This window comes from Thunnus maccoyii, chromosome 1 (genome assembly GCF_910596095.1).
Source record: "Thunnus maccoyii chromosome 1, fThuMac1.1, whole genome shotgun sequence".
Classification (NCBI taxonomy): domain Eukaryota; kingdom Metazoa; phylum Chordata; class Actinopteri; order Scombriformes; family Scombridae; genus Thunnus; species Thunnus maccoyii.
Window position 1 is genome coordinate 20,729,278 of NC_056533.1, and position 18,791 is coordinate 20,748,068.

At 39.8% G+C, this 18,791-nt stretch overlaps 1 protein-coding gene across 4 annotated transcripts in view; it reads left to right on the forward strand.

The window, feature by feature from the left end:
- The window catches only part of rnf111 (ring finger protein 111), a 31,173-nt gene that overhangs the window by 3,194 nt on the left and 9,188 nt on the right, over nucleotides 1–18,791 (forward strand). For all 4 annotated transcript variants that reach the window (XM_042435036.1, XM_042434942.1, XM_042435118.1 and 1 more), the window contains 6 exons: nucleotides 623–1,594; nucleotides 5,390–5,522; nucleotides 14,302–14,456; nucleotides 16,487–16,681; nucleotides 16,907–17,325; nucleotides 17,960–18,215. In XM_042435036.1, coding sequence (XP_042290970.1) covers nucleotides 706–1,594; nucleotides 5,390–5,522; nucleotides 14,302–14,456; nucleotides 16,487–16,681; nucleotides 16,907–17,325; nucleotides 17,960–18,215 — 2,047 coding nt within the window. In that variant the 5' untranslated portion in view covers nucleotides 623–705. The remainder of the gene's footprint in view (nucleotides 1–622; nucleotides 1,595–5,389; nucleotides 5,523–14,301; nucleotides 14,457–16,486; nucleotides 16,682–16,906; nucleotides 17,326–17,959; nucleotides 18,216–18,791) is intronic.

An 18,791-nucleotide genomic window follows, 5' to 3' on the forward strand; every position in this document is an offset into this window, starting at 1 on the left:
CATTCAAATATGTCTTCTATGTCCTTGTTTTCAAAAAGTACCAGTTGTTTAAACTATAATTGGTGCGTTGGATTGACTTTGCCCAAAAAACGCCTGTCAAACGAGCTTTGTGTCCAATTTCAGTAAGAGTCTACCTGCAATACCCAAAGCTTTGGCAGTTGTCCTGCTCCATTTATGCCAGCTGATTGTGAAGACAGATAGTAAATGTAATGGTCTGATGGGTAGGGTCCATAATTTAAATATTTGGTCGTATTTATAACTCCCTGAAACAGGTCTCACCATGTCATCTCATCATACAATGTAAAGATTGTGCTCATCTTGCAGAACCAAGTTGATCTTGATAAGCTCCCTGACTTTATCACAATTTATCCCAGCATTGCACCTCATGGATGAATAAGAACTGATAATATTTATAGAGCTCATTGGTCAGAACCCATAATTAGATTTGAACACTCTATTGCTGTTTATTTCATGTTGTGGTCTTCAATGTCATTCGAGAAGCCATGAAAAGTCTTAATACTGTCACTGGCATAATGATCTACTCTTTGGTAAGCAACCAGCTGGGCGGCTTGTGTGCTTGAAATGTAACTCTTTTTCTCTCCTCTTTTTTTTTTTTTTTTAGATTTAGTGAGATGCAGTGGATAGACGCCTAGGAACTGATGCGAGTGTACTTGGTGTTTGCCCTGTGAGGACGGACCTGCCACCATGAAGAGTGAGGTGCCATCTGAGGCCTCCAGCAGACAGGAGAATCTGAAGGAGCCACTGGTGAACCCAGAGCCCATGGAGGCAGCTAAGAGCTTCCCTAACAACATGGAGGTGATTGGAAAGGCGGGCAGTGAATTTGAAACCCTGTGTGGTGAGACCAGGCATCGGACCCTGAGGGACACAGGGACGCACAGAGACTCAGATAAAAGCCTCCCTGGGCGCAGAAAACGAAAAGGCCAACAGGCAGGGCCGTCAGACTGTTCACTTAAGGAGGGCCACATTAGTGAGAGTTCACTGGCCCCTCAGCGTCCCAGGGTAGAACATTTACAGCACCCCAGTGAGGATGAACATAATCATGAGTCCTCTTTTAGTGACTGTGCTTCCTCCCCATCGTCCAGCCTGCGATTTGGGGACTCGGACACACTTAGCTCAGAGGACGAGGGGGAAGCTGGAGCAACAGGGGGCCAACACAAGGCTCCTGCCCTGACAACAGGAGGAGCCACTGGAGTTGGTCTGCGCTCTGTTCGACCTGTTCTGGGCCGAACTCGGGGGAATCGCTCACATAAATGGGTGCGGTCTGAGGCTGAGCCAGTGCTGCTGAAGCGACCGTGTCTGAACAGCCGCAGGCCTCTACATAGGAAACGATTTGTGAAATCAGTTCCTGGAGGGGGACAGCGGACTCAGAAGCAAAAGGAGCGACTACTACTGCAGAGGAAGAAACGTGAAGTGATTGCACGCAGGAAATATGCTCTACTCCACAGCACCAGTAGTTCCAGCGAAGAGCTTAGCAGTGAGTCGTCCTCCCCCTCCTCTACTGAAGCAGAGGATGAGCTGTATGTAGATGTCAGCAGCACCAGCAGCCAGCCCAACAGTGCTACAGTAGCCACAGGTAATTACAAACCCTGACTGTATTACAGTTGCATCTTTGTGTTGAGATCTTTTACAGCTTGAGATATGTTTATATTGGCTTTATCACATGGTTGAAAGCATAAACTAACAGGCAACCTTTACACCATGTTAACAGTGTATTGCCAAAACACTGTGGTCTATAAAAGACATTTATTCTTGTATATTTAGGGCTTTCAAAATTTGTGTAGTAATGCTTAAAATTAATTGATTTAACTGATCACCAGTCAATAAAAGACAACTTAGATAGTTTGTACAGTACATAAGACATTTTAACAGTTATTCATTTTGAGCAGTCTGTTCATTTTTCTCCATTTAGAGAGCTGTTTTACCCCATTCTCTTTCCTTTAGTGTCACCCTCATTACAAACCATGTTTCATCTTTTAGCATGATTACTGGTAAGTTCCTGAGAATTGCAAAATAATGAGTGTGTGTCCTATGTTTTCGTATTGTATGGCGTAATGAACATTGCAAGCAACCGCGAGTGGCTGCTAGCCAGCTTTTAGGCTGTGAGTGTTACATCATTATATGGACATATTTATTTGTGTAATTGTTTTATATGGTTTGTTAAAAAAATAAGCGAGCGGATAAGAATTTTCAACAGTATAATGTAGCTCGTAGGTACCAGGATCGCTGACGTTGTAGAAAATAGTGCAAACCAGCATGAATTAACATACATTGACGCAATGTGAATTACTATGCACTGAAAAGCAGAACAAAAAAACACAAAAAGCTGTTCCTGGAGAAGAGGTCAACATATTTTGTAAACTTGCAATGAGAGTGCAACATAAGTTTTGAATCAGAAAGGTTGTTAGGATAAGTTGTTGGTGTGGTACGTTTTAAAAGTTGAAATGTATCGTCACAATTTATCTAACTTTTAAACCCTAGACTGTTAGTTCAATTCACTGTAAAATTAGGAATGAATTGGCCATCGTCCTAAACAAGGTAATGCATTAGTGGTTCCCACATAACACAGGACTTGGGGTTGTCAAGTTGTATGTAGAAGAAGCGTGATGATTGTAGGTTATCATCTCTGGTGATCTATGATCAATCATCTAGCTCACAAATAACCCTGGCCCTCCATTTAACATGGTTGCCTAACCCTGCTGTGATTTGTCTCATGCCTACACAAATACACGAGAAAATTATCAAACCTATTGTAGCTTTTGACGCTAGTTTTGCTTAAACATGATAAATGTGAGAACATACATATAAAAATTGAATGTATATTGTTTTAATGGCATGGGCTTGTGTGGATTGTTGGTTTGAAGGCTCTACTGATAAACAGCTACTCCCCTCTGCTGTTCAGGGCCCCACACCTGGCAGGCTGTAATGGAAACTGCAGCTCTCTGTACCTGTTGGAACAACAGGTTTATGCAGCTCCCAAATCTGAACTATAGCTTTCTTCTTTCATTGTCAGGGAAGTGACACAAGCACAGTGTGCATACGAAGGGCACCTTCAGTTTTCTGATCTGAAATGGTCCAGCATTAACAGTGTATTACGCTTTGCCCCACCTCTGCCTTAGTTCATTGTTTTCTTCATGTAGCCATTTTGGCTTTGCAGTATCTCTGCTGCTGTGGCCCTATGGGAGAATGGAAAGTTAGTTGTTGTGCCTCTATGGTGGGAGGCAGGTGGGAGAAAACTCAGGCACTGTTGAGCGGCAGCATTTGCATAGAAACAACAGGTCTCGGAGGGAAAACATTTGTTTACAGCAAGGGGAAGGCAAGGAGGCAAGTGATGAAATCAGCCTTTGAAATGTTCAGAGTTAGTGAAGATGTGTAATGTAGCCAAGGATAATCCTACATCTTACTTGAGGTCATCACAAAATATTAAAATGGCAATATACCCATATGTTTTTTTTCTCGAGATAAAACATCTGCTCCACACATGCTCTTGTGCACACATCTGGTGATTTGTCACACTTAATTGTTGACAACATCAATAACCGTTATAAAAATGGATCAGTCTCAAGCGTATTTCGTATCCACTTATTACCTGTTCAAGGTGCCACCTAGTTTGGATTCTATTGTAATGTTATATAGTCATGTTAGGAGTGGTAGTAGTGGTGTTATCATATTACATTGCATATTTGTTAAAGTTGTCTCCCAGGTTGTAAGGTGCTGTTGTTTTTGTAACCACATGAAAGCTTCACCAGAGTCCCAGGTAGCTAGACATGTGGAGGGTGCTAAGCAGCAGTTCTCAGGGGACAATTGGAATAGACTTCACAATGGGGAATTACGGATTTCACTTCCAAGGCAAGTCACTGCGTACTGGTTACAAAAACACAGCCCTACAACTCTGCAGCATAACACAAACTGTAACCGTGTTACTCTGTCTCTTAAGTAATGTGGTAGTTACTTTAAAATGTCAGTATGTGTTAGTTCTGACAATATATACTGTAGTTTGATAATGATACAGATGACTATCTCCTATTAAAGTTTGGCTTGAGATTTATATTCAAGGCTGAACAACATGGGTGAGAATTTGTATCTTTGAATCATGCACCAGATGATATATGCACAAATAAACATTTTCTGCATTTTATGCTGTATATTATTTGAATTTCTAGGAACTTTAAGAAGATATTCATGATTAGGCTTAACTCTAAGGTAATTGTGTAGGTTAAGCTGTGGGTCCAGTAAAAAAACAAAGAAACGTATAATGTATTTTGGGAGGCATTGCACATGGTAGCGTCACCATCTCCATTAATGAGGTTGAGGAGAATGATGCATTTGTCTGATTAGTTTTCCATGACTCGGCTCCTTGAGTATGATGTGGGTGGCATTAATACAGCAAGAGATGAAGTATTGACAGGGATCTTCATTGAGTGCGTGTGGTCAATTTAATTTTAAAATATAAATTATATATTACATCTCATTTTTAAAAATGGTTGTTTGAGAGAGTAGATGTACTTATTAATGTGTTGCCTAAATGATAACATTAAAGTTTAAAATCTTTCATCCACAATCCTTTTGGATGAGAGTTTAACTTCACATTTGAATATGCATTTGATGTGATAACTGTTCTATGAGAGTTGCGCCACATTGATGTCATACGTGTAAAAATGTTTACTACTAATTTGAACTAATTTTAAGGAAATTGTAATAATTTTTATTGGGAAAATACCTTTATCTACTGTCCTTCTGATCTCATGATTCAACCATTTACACAAACCTGAGGTGGCTCTCGTGATATTAAATTCACTCAAAGATGGAGTGAATCTGCATAGGGAACCAGTCACAGGGCAGATTTGTTAATAGTGCCAAAAAAAATTCCAGTGCAAACAGAGTTGAGCTCTGATGACCTACATTTCTCCTGTGCCCAGCATTAAAGTGTTAGCCTGATGATACTGCTGTTAGCATGAAATTAGATGAAATATAGATGAAATTGGAGAAATAACCATCTGAAGATTTACACAATTCACTTGGTATTAAACTAAGCTATTGAAAGGGAAATGGATCACATGGTTTTTGAGTGAGACTAGAAGATAAAAGGAAGACAAATGAGGAGTATATATCTGTCGTGTGAGAGTAAAAACACAAACTTGTTTTCTGCTCATTAAACGGTTCATCCAACATTAATGTGAGCATTTCCTGATTAACAAAACTGTGTCAAAATCCAGTGAATTGTAGCCAAAATCGTAAAAAACACAAGCTTTAAGTTTTCATTTCAAGTATGTATTCTTTGTTGATTTTTTTTGTAGTTGAATCCTTTTCGTGGCTTTGTCAGATTGTAGCAATATGTCAGTACAACACTAAATTCAACTGTTGTGCTCAGGTGCTCTGGATGAAGATGTGGTGGTGATTGAGGCAACTCCAGCTCCAGCTCCAGCTGTCCCTGCCAGTGAGGAGATCAACGTCACCTCAACAGACAGCGAGGTGGAGATCGTCACTGTCGGAGATGGTTTCAGGTAGGTGCCTCAGCTTTTTCAGCAAGCTCTAAATAAATAATGTGTTTGCTATGACTAACTATCAGGTTGTGTGGATCTGCTGTGTGGAAAACAGTAGAATAGTAAATTAATTTTTCATCAGCCATATATTAGCCATTTCTTAATTTTTAGCATGATGTAAGGTAAGGTAATGTTTCACTGTGTCTCAGATGTACTGTTTTTGTAGAGGAAGTGTTGCTTTTTCCTTTCTCCTCCTCTTTGTGTGAGAAAGAAAAAGCCATTTCTTTCACATTTTTTCAAGTAATCAAATTAATCAGATAATCAGTAATGGGGTGTTCAAACTGTTAAGTAATCATTGCAACCCATCCTTGATGTTTACTGTCAGACTATTGGTACTACCCCAATTGTTATTGGAGGTGGGTTGGTGCAATCATTTCCACCAGCTGAATTTGATTATCTCTCCCTGAAGTGTCTCAAATAGCAAGAGCTATACATTTCATTCCTGCTAGTAAAGCCACTTCATCAATTCATATACACTTCTGTGTGTGATGTCTTTCTGGGAGTATTTCAGCCTGCTTTGCTCCTACCATTGAAGTTCCCCTGCCTTGTCTCGATAAACAATAGCCTACATGTCAGCTGTGTGTAGTTAATGCTCAACATGTGGGTCTCCATCCATACTGTGGTAAACAAAGAGAGAACAAATGAAGGCTTAGATAATTATTTAATTTGTTGCTTCTTACGCATTGAAAGCACAATTAAACACCTTTATTTAGTTGTGTCAGGGCTCAAATGTAAATTAAACAAAACACTCTTTACACTCTGAGACAAATATTGAAGTTCTTAAAAAAGTCTGTCTTGCCCTTATGAAGGTGAATGATAGATACAGTTTTGTGGTGTTTGCGTAACATCATGTGGAGCATCTACAGACTAAAAAAATAGGACCTAATATTGAACCTTGAGGTACACCTCACCTCAAGTAATATTTGTTGCCAAGGAGCAAAATTTGCCTGTTTAAACAAAAGGTTCTATTGAAGTATGGTATGTTTGAAGTGCAACTCACTTTTGTAAACGATCAAATAAAGCTTGAAACCCAAAGCTGCGTGAGTTCCCAGAGCTGTAAATCAATCTAAAGCCAGACTGAAAACTACAGGAAATGTCATTGTTTGTCAGAATTGTCCAGAGCAATTCTCCCTTGTGAGTAATCATGTCTGTTGGTGCCTGGGGCTAAGGACAAGCTTCTTCTCTGTGTCTTGTGCATGACTGGTCTTGTGGTGTTGTTCCCCTTTCTTTAGAGCTTGAAGAGCCCCCTTTCCAAATACTGCTAAGCCATATTTGTTATGCTATTTATGTGGTATTTACTGCGGTAGTGTTTTGTCTAAGGGAGTTTTTAAAACAGGAAGTTGAACTGGTTTGTACTAATGGCTGCTTTTCCCAGATTGGGGTGCACTATATGAACCTGGGTGTTAATCAATAGTATGCCCTCTCACTAGCAGTGACTGTATCACTTATCCTATAACCAAGCACCAGTGTACATGACTGAGTTGCGTACTGTTTGTGGAATGCAGTGGTGAGTGTTGATGCTATGGGTTTAGCATGCTCATGAGACACTTGTGATTGCACTCATGAACAAGCAACAAACAGAAGCTGTGTATATAGAAATCTTCTGGCAAACCAATGAGTGATTGGAATAAACGATGCATTTGGATGGACAGTGGAGGAGTGGATGATGCCACAGGAGAGGTCAACAAGTTTATATGGACTTTTAATGGAATATATTTTAACTTACAGGAATTCAAGATGATCACAGAAACTGTCCTCTATGAATGAGGAAACAAACTGCCTTTTAAGCCTAAAGGGTATGAATCTGTTTAGGTGGAGTAAAACATTTATAGAACTTGAATAGAATAATTAAAGTCACAGGAAACTTGATCTAGAATCACATTTTTTCCATATCTATCTGTAGGAATACATGTGATGCACTGTGCAAAGCATTCGAAGTTAAAGGGAAACATCAAATAACAACAAAAAACCACCATTGAGTTTTGTAATTTTTCTAGTGGAAGTCCAGACACCGGATGGTTGTTACAGTTAGATGCAAATAACATCAATGACGACCACAGAAACAATTAATTCACATGACGGAAGTTGCTATGGCAACATGCAAACATGGCATGTTACAAAGGTAACAAAGGAATCTCACCGCCATAAACTGCATGTTTGACAGAGATGAACTCTAAAGGACCAGAACTGAAAATACAACAGACAATGAATACAACTTCAAGCTCAACCCAACATGAAGACAAATGGAAAGTTTTTCGTGCTAAACACTGATGGAGTATCAATAACCTGAGTATCAATAGCAGAGAGGGGGACAAGTTAACAATGCGGGCAAGCTGTTGAACGCTACTGTGCTGTACAACTGTAACAGTAAAACATATGTGGGTTAATAATATACAGTATATCGCTGCTTTTTCACAAGCAGTTAATACAAAAACTCATGTCAGTTGCAGAACTCCTCAACAAAACAACAAAACAACAAAACAGTTTACCAGCTCTGTTTGATGTGTATCCAGTTCTGCTGAAATTCATGTTGCACATAAATATCCTTTTTCTTTTTCTCCTTGGAATAAGCTTTGTACATGTTTCACCTGTAATAGTTCTGCATTGTCCAAGACTTAACAGAAATGAGAAAGTAACTGTCAACACTAATTGGACTTAATGATTGTCAATTAGTCCAGATGAGAGTGTTTTCTCTATTTGGATCTCTTTTACCTGTGACGTAACAGAGAAATTCAGATAATAAAAGGTTGGTAAAGAAACAACATACAAGCTATTTACAGCAATTAGTGACATTTCTAACAGCTGATAACAAGACATCACACATAATTTTGTTTCCTGTATATTTAAGGGATTCCAAGATCATGAAAAGTCCAGCTGAGGCTCCTTGCATATTCCAATATTTAACAGTTGACTGTTTATTTTATAGTCCTTTCACCGTTGGTTTTCTTGAATTAGCTCACTATTAGGGAGCGGAGCTGTTGATCGCAGCTTTTCATACTTTTGCTCTCAGACCTCTTTTTCAGGTTGATGGATTTAGGGCTGCAACTAATGTTTATTTTTAATTAATGATTAATCAGCCAATTATTTTCTCAATTAATCAATTTATCATTCTGTCTATAAAATGTTTATGTGAAAAAAATACATAATATTATAATTTCTTAAAGCCCAAGGTGACACATTAAAATGTCTTGTTTTATCTGATCAGCAGTCCAAAATCCAAAGATGTTCAATTTATTATCATATATGACACATAAAAGTTTCACATCCTCACATTTGAGAAACTGCAACCAACAAATGTTTGACATTTTTCTGGCTGTGTTTGTGTGTGCATGTAGGTGTAGCCAGTATGACATAAAAGGAGTAAATGCAGGTTGCTGATTGCTCATATTTAAAGATAAGTATGCCGCTTAGGATGAAAGAGCACAGAGTTGGGTGGTGTTTTAGTGCTCCAGTGGATCTGCTTTGCTCATGGATTCCATAGATCTACTTACGTTGCCCTGAGAAAGCAGGCATAGTAGAGCTACATGCCTAGTTGTTAATAGCAATGAAACCACATCACTCTAACAGGACCTGCTCGCCCCCCTTGTTTTTTAACTCTTTCCAGAAACACTTAACATAAATGTTAACTGCTTGTGGGCATAAAGGTTAGTTATAAGCCTGACTCATGGATGGACAGTTTGAGTGGTAGGGGGGCAAAAACAGTCTGTTTTTGAACAGGTTGAAGGGTCATTTTGTTATATGCCTCTCATAGTAATACCATATGTTGCCATTAAAAGTTTATTACTCGGTAATTAACACTTATGGTTACGGTGAAGAACAGGCTCCACAGGAAGTGAAACACATTTATTATTACCAGATTATACAACAATAAATACAACAATAATAATCCATTTACCATAAATCATATATGGTATATATATATATATATATACTTTATATTCCTGTTTACCATTTTCCAAAACATATAATAGTGTTTTCAATGTGTTTTTTCCATACTTAACAGCCTGGGTTTGTTTTTATTTCTGTGGTGTATAAAATGCACAAAACTGAGCCTCTCCTTTATCTGTCCCCCGCTTTGCATCTCTACCACTACAGTATCTTTTCTTCTTCCCTACTTTATATTAATGTTACCGCTAATATCTGAAAATATTTCCCGGAAGTGAGTACACCAAGCTTGGAATGCTATGGCTTGTCTAATCTGCCTGTTTTCCTGACTTCCAAAGATGTCCGGGCTCGCTAGAGTATGTAGAGATGTGCCTTTCCTGAAAGGGGGGGGAGGGGCAGCGGGAGGGCGGGGAATCAAAGGCCAACAGAATGAGCAATGAAAGCTTTGTTTTCACCGCCAGTTATCCAATTTATGAATGTGTGTTTGTGTGTAGTTTATGTCAATATAGACACAGTGCATGTGCATGCATACACAAACACAAATGTATCATGGGTCTTGGCTTTGTTTTTGATAGTGTAATAGTGTGTTACGGATAAGTGAAGGATAATTAAGTATTTATTATTTTTTGGTTGTTTGGTTAATTCATTGCCCTTGATCCCTCTTATTTAATTTTGTTAATGTGCAAATACTATATTCACTGTAATAATTACATTATCCTATATAATTCTGCTGCACAGTGCACACAAAGCCTCAAGTAGGTCTACATTAGTATAGAAAATTCTCTCCTTTCCTTTGGTGTTTTGTATAGTGTCCAGTTGTATTTTCTCTATTTTCATGTCTGCGGACAGAGGAGTGCCGGTCTGCAACAAAGGTTTGGACGGGATTTAGACAGCCTCTCTTTATCCCCAGCTTGTACAAAATAAACACAAAAGCAGTTTTCAACCATCGGCAGCACTTCAGGGAATGTGAAAAATGTTACTGAAATCGAGGGAAAGAGACAATTTTTTAACCCAAACCTGCTCTTCTCACATTGTTCAGGGACTTGCCGTCAGTATGGATATCTTTAACTTTAACTGCTGTCCGTTGTTAAGTCGTTCGTGCCACGCCACAGTTGACTCACTTGCAAAGCAGTGCATTAAGAGAACATTCCAGTGTTTTAACAGTGCACTGTGGGGCGTTTTCGACAGCTGGCCTACCCAGAGCGCAGCGGTTTACAGTAAACAAGGATTATGTAGTTGATATAGATCAATTAAAAACGGCCTTGATCAGTCCCAGCCCTGATGCTCCAGATCAGCTCAGGGACATGTGTACGTTCACAAAACATTCTGAATGCCATTAAATGTCCCGTGACAACAACACATACTGTCTTTCTGTCTTTAGGATTCCAGTGTAGATCCAATCCATGTATAAATAAGTAATGCTGTGTCTTTGTTGGGGATGGCTAAAAACAAACAGAAGGGAAAGCCACCTGTATTCCTTGACTGATCTACAAACACATCAAATCAACCTAAAATACAAATCTATTCAATGCAAGTTGGAGATTAAAGATCCACTCCAGACCTGTTTTAAGACATTCACAAAATACTCTGAATAGTTGTATCCAACGGAAAACTGGATATCATAATTCTTCTCATGTGTATTTGCAGAGTAATGCATTTTTAGAGCTTAAAATCATTGTGCTTCATTTTATTTTATATCTCTTACATTGAAAAGGATTGTTCCAAACTCAGTGTACTTTATCAGCATGAAGGGCTTGCATGTGGCTCTGTGATGATTATGATATCTCTGTATGAGATAAGGGTATCAGTGTTAGATAAGTACTCGGTGCTCAGAGTTAGTGATGTCAATATATCCACTATTGTGAAGACAAACTCAATGCTTCCATCAGTGCAAAGCCTGATGCCTCAAATTGTTTACCACTATGAACACAGTGCTATTCCTGCCTTGTATGAAGTCCTCCCCTTCAACTCCCAAACTCCCAGCCTTAACTGTCCATAGCATCAGTCCCAGCAGTTTACTCTACATTACCGCAGTGCTCAGCCCTCAGCCCTCCTCTCATCCCTTGGGTATGTGGCTCACATCACGTTGGCTTGGCACAACCTCAGCTTTTGCCACCCATTCCCATAGTGTTCATGTTTACAATGTACTGTTTTCCTCTTGGCTACCCCCCCCATCCTCAAGGGGTCACGGTGGTAAACAGATATTTACAAAATAATCCCAGGTCTGCTTAATTAGGAACTCTTCCCTAGTGGGTAGTCCTGCTCCCTGGGATCAACTCAGAGCTGAGGAGCCTGGCCAATTAGACCCCAGAACAACCACCATGTGCCCCCCTGTGCATATCACCCTCACAGCTGTGTGTTTTGTCTCTGTGTGTGCTTGCACGTACTAGTTTGCTTTTGCGATTTGTGAAGTAAGAAAGTTAATAAGCTTCCTCTTCAGTTCCATTTGTATTGTCATGCAGCATGTCTCACAGGAAATTGAATTGGATGCAGACAGTATGAGCTAATGGGAATCCCCCTTATCACAAACAGCAAGCAAGAAAGGCATTTCCTGCACTGAAGCAAATCTGAAGGATTTGATCAAAGCCAAACTCTTAATTGAGCATTCTGCATAATGAGAAATAGATCAATAATTTCACCAGACCATAATATTACATACTAAATGTATGTATTCTTACTTTCATATACAGTACAGTCTTGCAGTTGAACTCCAAACAGTGTCAGCAAACAGTTTTAGTTAATTGTTCCGCTTGTTGAAGGTATTGAAGTCACAATAAACAATTGAAATATTGACAGATTCATATTTCATGTTTATTGTATTGCAAGTTTTATTAGGCACATAATTCTCATCCCTTCGTTCTCTGTACTTATTCCTGTTCAGTCATATTTAGCTTGTCCTAGTATCTGTTGGGTGAAGGTCAGAAAAATACCAAAGCAGGCCATATCGCCATTCTATAACAAAACTAACACAAAGACAGACAAACACATAAACACAATGACACCAAAAGCCAGTTGTAAGTTTCCAATTCACCTGACTTGTCTGCAGGTGACCTGCATGCAAACAGGGGGAGTAAAAACCCTCACATCATTCCAATAAGGATTTATTGAATCACTTCATGATTTCATATGTGTGTATGCTTTAATCAATAATAATCACTGAGCTAGTCTATAATTTAATTTGACATACCAGATGCTCCATAGTTGGGATGAACGTGTGCTTAACAGGGTTATGCTATTGGCACTCAGATATACAACCTTCTCCCTCTGCACCTGTGTATTTTTTAAAAGCTCTCTGGGAGCTGCAGTGAAATCCCCTTGCCACAAAGCTCCATGGTTTCCCGCTTTACGGCACTCCCATGCAGTCTCTAGGCTTGTGTCTCCTGGGCTTATCCCTCCTCCCTCTGATCACCTGGCTTTACGGCACTGTGGGGAGAAATGCGGCTATTCCCTGGCCTTCCTCTCACTCTAGTTTTAGAGAGCAGGGGGTAGAGCGACAGGAGCCTTTAAGAGAGAAAATTAAAAGGAAGAAAAGAGGAAGGGCCGAAGGCAGGACGAGAGAGGTACAGAGCATTTGAGCGAGATGTTGGAAAAAGGAAGATGGGGGTGGAAAGGATGCTAAGATTTAGATGGAAGTGCTCCATGTTGGCAGTCCTGAGAGCAGGGCACAAAATAAGCACCAGCCATCAGCCAAATGCTGGTAAAACATACAAGTGGCTGGTAGGTTTGCTTCACTCACCCGCCAAAAAACAATGGTAATGGTAAAATTTGAACATTCACTAGTTATTTTGCCAGTTGACAAAAAAGTTAAGTTTGCACACTGTCTGAAAGAACAAGCTATCCCTATTTACTGACAGAGCTTAAACACAGGTAGCCTAATTCCTTTTAAGCATAGCTGTAATCAGGCATGTGCCAATCATACTTTTATGATTTTATTGTATTTTGCTCTCTGTAACTATATTAGGTCTTTCTGAGATGTGCACATGGATTTAAATGTGATTTGATGTGTGTCTGTGTACTGATGTTTTTGTTTCAACTTGTGTCACTGTGTCTACTGGATCTGTAAAATCCTGTCATGGTTTCCAGCAGTTCACAAAGTGAGGCTGACTTGATTCTCACTTCGCACAAAAAGCAGTTTGAACCACAGACTCTAAGCACTGTTTTGCTACATGATCAACATAAAGCACCATCATATCCGTTGACATACTTAAGAAGTGTTGTCTCAGTCTCTTAAATGGTTGGCGGAGAGCATGTTAAGTTAGTCTTAGCTAGCATTTCTTTTGAAGAAGGATAATGATGTGTCCTGTTTTAAATAATTTAAATGTTCTGCAATAAATACAAGTGCTGTCTTAAAATATATTCATTGGTTTGTTCCTCTTGTTGTGAGTGCAATTGTTTACACTAAACAATGGATACACAAGTAATCCTATAAGAATTGATCACCATATTAGCTCCCACAATTAAATAAACTGCATCAGGTGCAATATTGACACCCACTTCTAGTTTGTTTAGATTGATTTTTTCCTTCATAAAAGGTAAATGTGATGACCTAACTGTCTCACATACTCAAATTAAGTTTAAAAAGTGTTTTAAGAGACTGTAATATAAATTGCTGTACTCACTGGGTAGTAAGACCAGATTTAAATGCTTTTGTCAGGATCATCCACTATTGCTTCCTTGCCTACATTTGTACCAGCAGCCTTTTGTCAAAGCTGTCACTGTCCTGGAAATGAGCTTGAGAGTCTGGTTCTAGCAAAGGCAATGCTTCACTGAGCTGTGAGAATATTCATTGTGAGACCAGTGGTCCTGCACTGCAGTTCAATTGGCTGTAACAGGTTTTATGTTTGTGTGTCTACAGGTCGCGCTCAGTGGGGGGTCTTGGCAGGATCTGGGCTAATAGTTGCTCCCAGAACCGTCTCCAGGAGCCACGCGGACGTCACAGACTCTCCACCGTCATCCAACCACTGCGTCAGAATGCTGGGGAGGTGGTGGACCTCACTGTTGATGAAGATGGTAAGAGTAACTTAAGGAAAATCTGCCATCCAAGTACTTTAATTAAAAGTGTCACACTATGCATACTGTCAACAATTTTCTCACTTTTCTAGTAACCTGCCACCTCTCAGCTGCATCAAAGGTCATAGTGATGCCTTGAAATCTTACTATATTTTTCTTTAAGCAAACTGCTGTACATATGTAAAGGTCATAGAAGCTATTCTTCTGTGGTTTTACAATCTATTCTCTGATGTTTCATAACTATCATCCTTGAAGATGCATCTTAATAAGTGACCTGTGATATTAGTTTTGCATTTGCAGTATTAAATAAAATTTAAGACATTAGTGCCAAGGTGAGAAACTACAAATTAACAACTAAAATGTCACAAAGGTGCCTCATAGGCTTGACACAGGTTGACATTGACCTCTGTTTTGGTCACTTATCACCCTGGATTTTTAGTAGATACATTGTTAAGGAGTTGCAGAGCTTCATGTTAAGCCATACACCAAACCTCTTTAAATGTTTTTTTTAATTTAGACATGAGATAAGAGGCATGACCTGGTATCCTACTAGGTAAGATGCTAGCTACATAACAGCAACATCTGCAGTATGATTTCGGCAGCAGACCTTTGTTGCATGTCTTTTTCCATCTCTTTCTCTCCTCTCTCCTCGCTCTCTCTCAACTCTCTACTATAAATGTAGAACAAAATATAAAAGACAAACAAAGCAAAAAAAAAAAGAAGATCGTAAGAGCTTCATGCAGGACTCAGCCAGAATTCTAAATGACGTAAAATTGTTTATTAAAAAAATAATGTTTGGTATTCAGTCCCTAATAAAACATTGGCCAGAGACGGAGCTATCATAAAAATTAGTTTGACAAATGTGCTAATCATAATTTTTTAGTTTTTTAGTTTTCTAAGTAGTTTATTAAGTTAACTAGTAAAATAAAAATGGGTTGTTGTTATGCTTTAAATAGTAGCTCTTAATATGCATCAATTAGCCAGTCAGTGATAAGAATAAAGAGTTAATTGTTGTACACTGGCATTAACTAACCTACTAAAGCAGTAAACATATTTATTAAAACTGCCATTTACCTTCACAGCATACAAGTACTTTTTATTTTCTGCTGAGAGAGAGGCTCTGTGTGACATTCGGCATTTGTTTGACTTGTGTCCAATGTTAGTCTCTTCATCAGACGACACCCATGACAGATAGCAAAAGAGAAGAGCACTGAGTATTAGAGTTTTTGCATTTCTTAGGAGAAAGGGGGGAAATTAATTTGTGAATATGAAAAGCAGATGGCGTGCACACACTAGAATGCTAATAAGGTTTGCTCTTCTCCCCGGCTGCTAAGCCTCCGCAGACAAGCACACACATGCTACAGTCCAGACCAGGATTATTCTTTTCCAGACTAAGTGTCCAGTTGGATTTTAGGTGGCCACACACATTGAGAAAATCAGGCTTTTTAAATTCACAATTAATAATGCATACATCAGTCCAGTTCAGTTTTATTAGTCATATTTAGGTTAACACAGGGTCAACAGTACAATGAAATGTATTGAACTAGAAAAAACGGTCAGCTCAGCAACATGAGCGCTAGTCATAAAATATAGAATATAAGATTAAAAAAAATAAAACAGATGGGATGAGATATAAATGAAATACATCCACATGCTGTAGGCTTATTTGTAAACATGATGTAATATTTAATGAATAAGGTTTTGTTAAATAGTATAAATGTAAAATGGAATTTCCTCAATTAACAGTTTGAATTAGGCACTCAATCAATCCCCAAAGATAGAGTTTTCTGAAGCCTCACAGTCATCTCGATTCTACTCATTATACCTTTATCGTTTCAGTCAGTTCATATTTTATCTAGTAATAATAGCAAATAAAAACATTTTTAGGATCAGTTATTTTCAGAGCTCTGCACGTTCTCTCTTTTTTTGTGCACTGACAACAGAGAGGCAATACCCATGACTCTCCTCCTGATCACAACTGTCATTAATCCTCCTCTTCTAAATCATCACCCGTCTTTCTTTCTCCTCAGATCTCTCAGTTGTGCCAACAACCTCTGGCAGCATTCACCCTCAAACAGTCAGGTCATCCTCGTCATCATCTTCCCATCATGCCTCTACCTCAGAGCTCAATGATGTCCCAGGCCCCTCCACTAGCTGCCCAGGCTCAATACCTGAAAGTATGCACACACAGAGGCCAAGTGGCTCTACTCGCACAGCCACAGAGGGTAAGACAGGACACGGCATGTTGTAACCAGCTGCTTTAGACCATGTCATTGGAACTGTTTTGCAGCTTGTGTATGAGATTACCTCCTGTCAGCTGCTGGACTAGCAAACCCTGCAACAGGAAAGATGCGTATTTTATGAAAATGTCTATAGTCATATCACATCTTGAAATATTAACCTGCCCCTATCTTATATCTTTACTTAATGGTATGTCTTACTCTCATCAGATGACAGCAGACCAGGTTTGTCAAGTACATCGGGAGAGAACGCAGGCACGGCCATGCCCAGACTCCCATCCTGCTGTCAGCAGCACTCCCCATGTGGAGGGCCCTCCCCCGGTCACCTGTCCCTGAGCCACTCCCACTCAAGCTGCTTGCAGGTGTCATCCTCTCAGCAGACCAGCGGTTCTCAGCACGGCCACAGTCACAGCCACGGTCACAGCCACAGCCACAGTCACAGCCACAGCAATGCTCACCACTTCCTCCACCACGTCCATCACCCCACGCCACAGCCCCCGGGCACCCTGCCTTTTCAAGAGTCGAGCTGCGCCGTGGAGCGACCCAATGCGCTGCCTGCGCCCTGTGCTGGAGTAAGCAGCAGTGGCAACAGTAGTAGTAGCAGCAACACAGCCCACTACCACGACCAGGTGTGTCTGTGGTGTATTAAATACCAACATACTGCAGTTTTACAATAGTTTTTGGATTATTGCTGTTAGTGTGGTTATATAAACATTCTACTTAAACCTGGTATCCTCGACCACCAAATTCATAAAATGACAGATAGCTTTTTATTAGCAAAGAAAAGCACAATTAGCAACTCCTAAGCAGTTATACTGCTATGTTTTAATGTTATGTTAATTCCCAGATTGGCAGGACCAGTTCAGGTGGGGAAAGTGATATCTAGGCCGGTATCTCAACACTGTTGTTTTAGCACACTGGGTTGTTATTACCTTTTTAGAGTTTGGGGGAAAATATTACAAAAATGTCATCAAGAAGAGATTGACCTGTGATGAGTAGTAATTGTAACAGTTCCTCAGCTGTGTCTCACCTTAATTAGGACTATTGTGTGAATGAGGTGAGAAAATTACATTTTATGTGTTTAAAATGTGTTTGTGTTTTCACTCAAAGAAAAATACAACAGTAATAACTATTTAATTGTACATGGCTTATGACTTGTGCTTGACTGTATTTGAACCGGTGCCCACACAAAGGCTCATTTAGCATTCCACAGGAGGAGTTTGTCCCTCTTCTTTCTATAATACGTCTGCCACCCTCCCACAGCAAACTCTGCCAGTGGACCTGAGCAACAGCGGTGTTCGAAGCAGTGGAAACAGCGGGGCTAGTTTCCATGGCAGCACCTCGGCCTTTGACCCGTGCTGCCCGGGCTCCACCTCACGGCCTCCCGCGTACGTTTCCCAGGCCACCCCTGGGCCCAGCCAGCCAGCTGTAGTGGACTCGTTCAGCTCCTCCATGGTGGCTCAGCCTCAGCCACAAACACAACCCCAGCAGCCCTGCAGACATTACATGCACCCCTCATGTGAGTACGACAGGCTTACATTTTCTGAAATGTTCTTTATTTTTGTTTTTTGCTTTTTAAAGGTCTACTACCGCATTTGGAAAATGTACTTATTTACAGTACTGTACTGCTTGCGGAAATTGGCATACTGTCTCACTCCTAAAAACTAATGCTAATAGTAATTAACAGAGCCTGATGGTTAATGTGCCAAGTGCTGTGGGAACTGTACTAGGCAGCAGTAGTTAATTGCTCATTCTACTTAGAATAGTTCAGTATAGAGAGTGAAGCTGCATGATAAGGCTGGAGATGTAGTATGACAGTTAGTTGCTGCTGGTGAGAATAAATGCCTTTGCTTGCCTCTCCTCCTCCCTTTACTGCTGCTTAGACAAGTAACAAGGAAGTCTGCACCAAAAGTTATTTTATTGTTGATCAAGAAATTGCTACGGATGCACCATTTATACCATGAGGGGCCAAGACGTTTGTCTGCCAGCTTAAAGTACAAAAAGAACTCTTTTGCCCACATTTTAATTGATGCCTGTGAGAAATAACTAGACACTTGTCGGTCATTGGGGTAGTGCTTAAAGATGTTTTACTTAA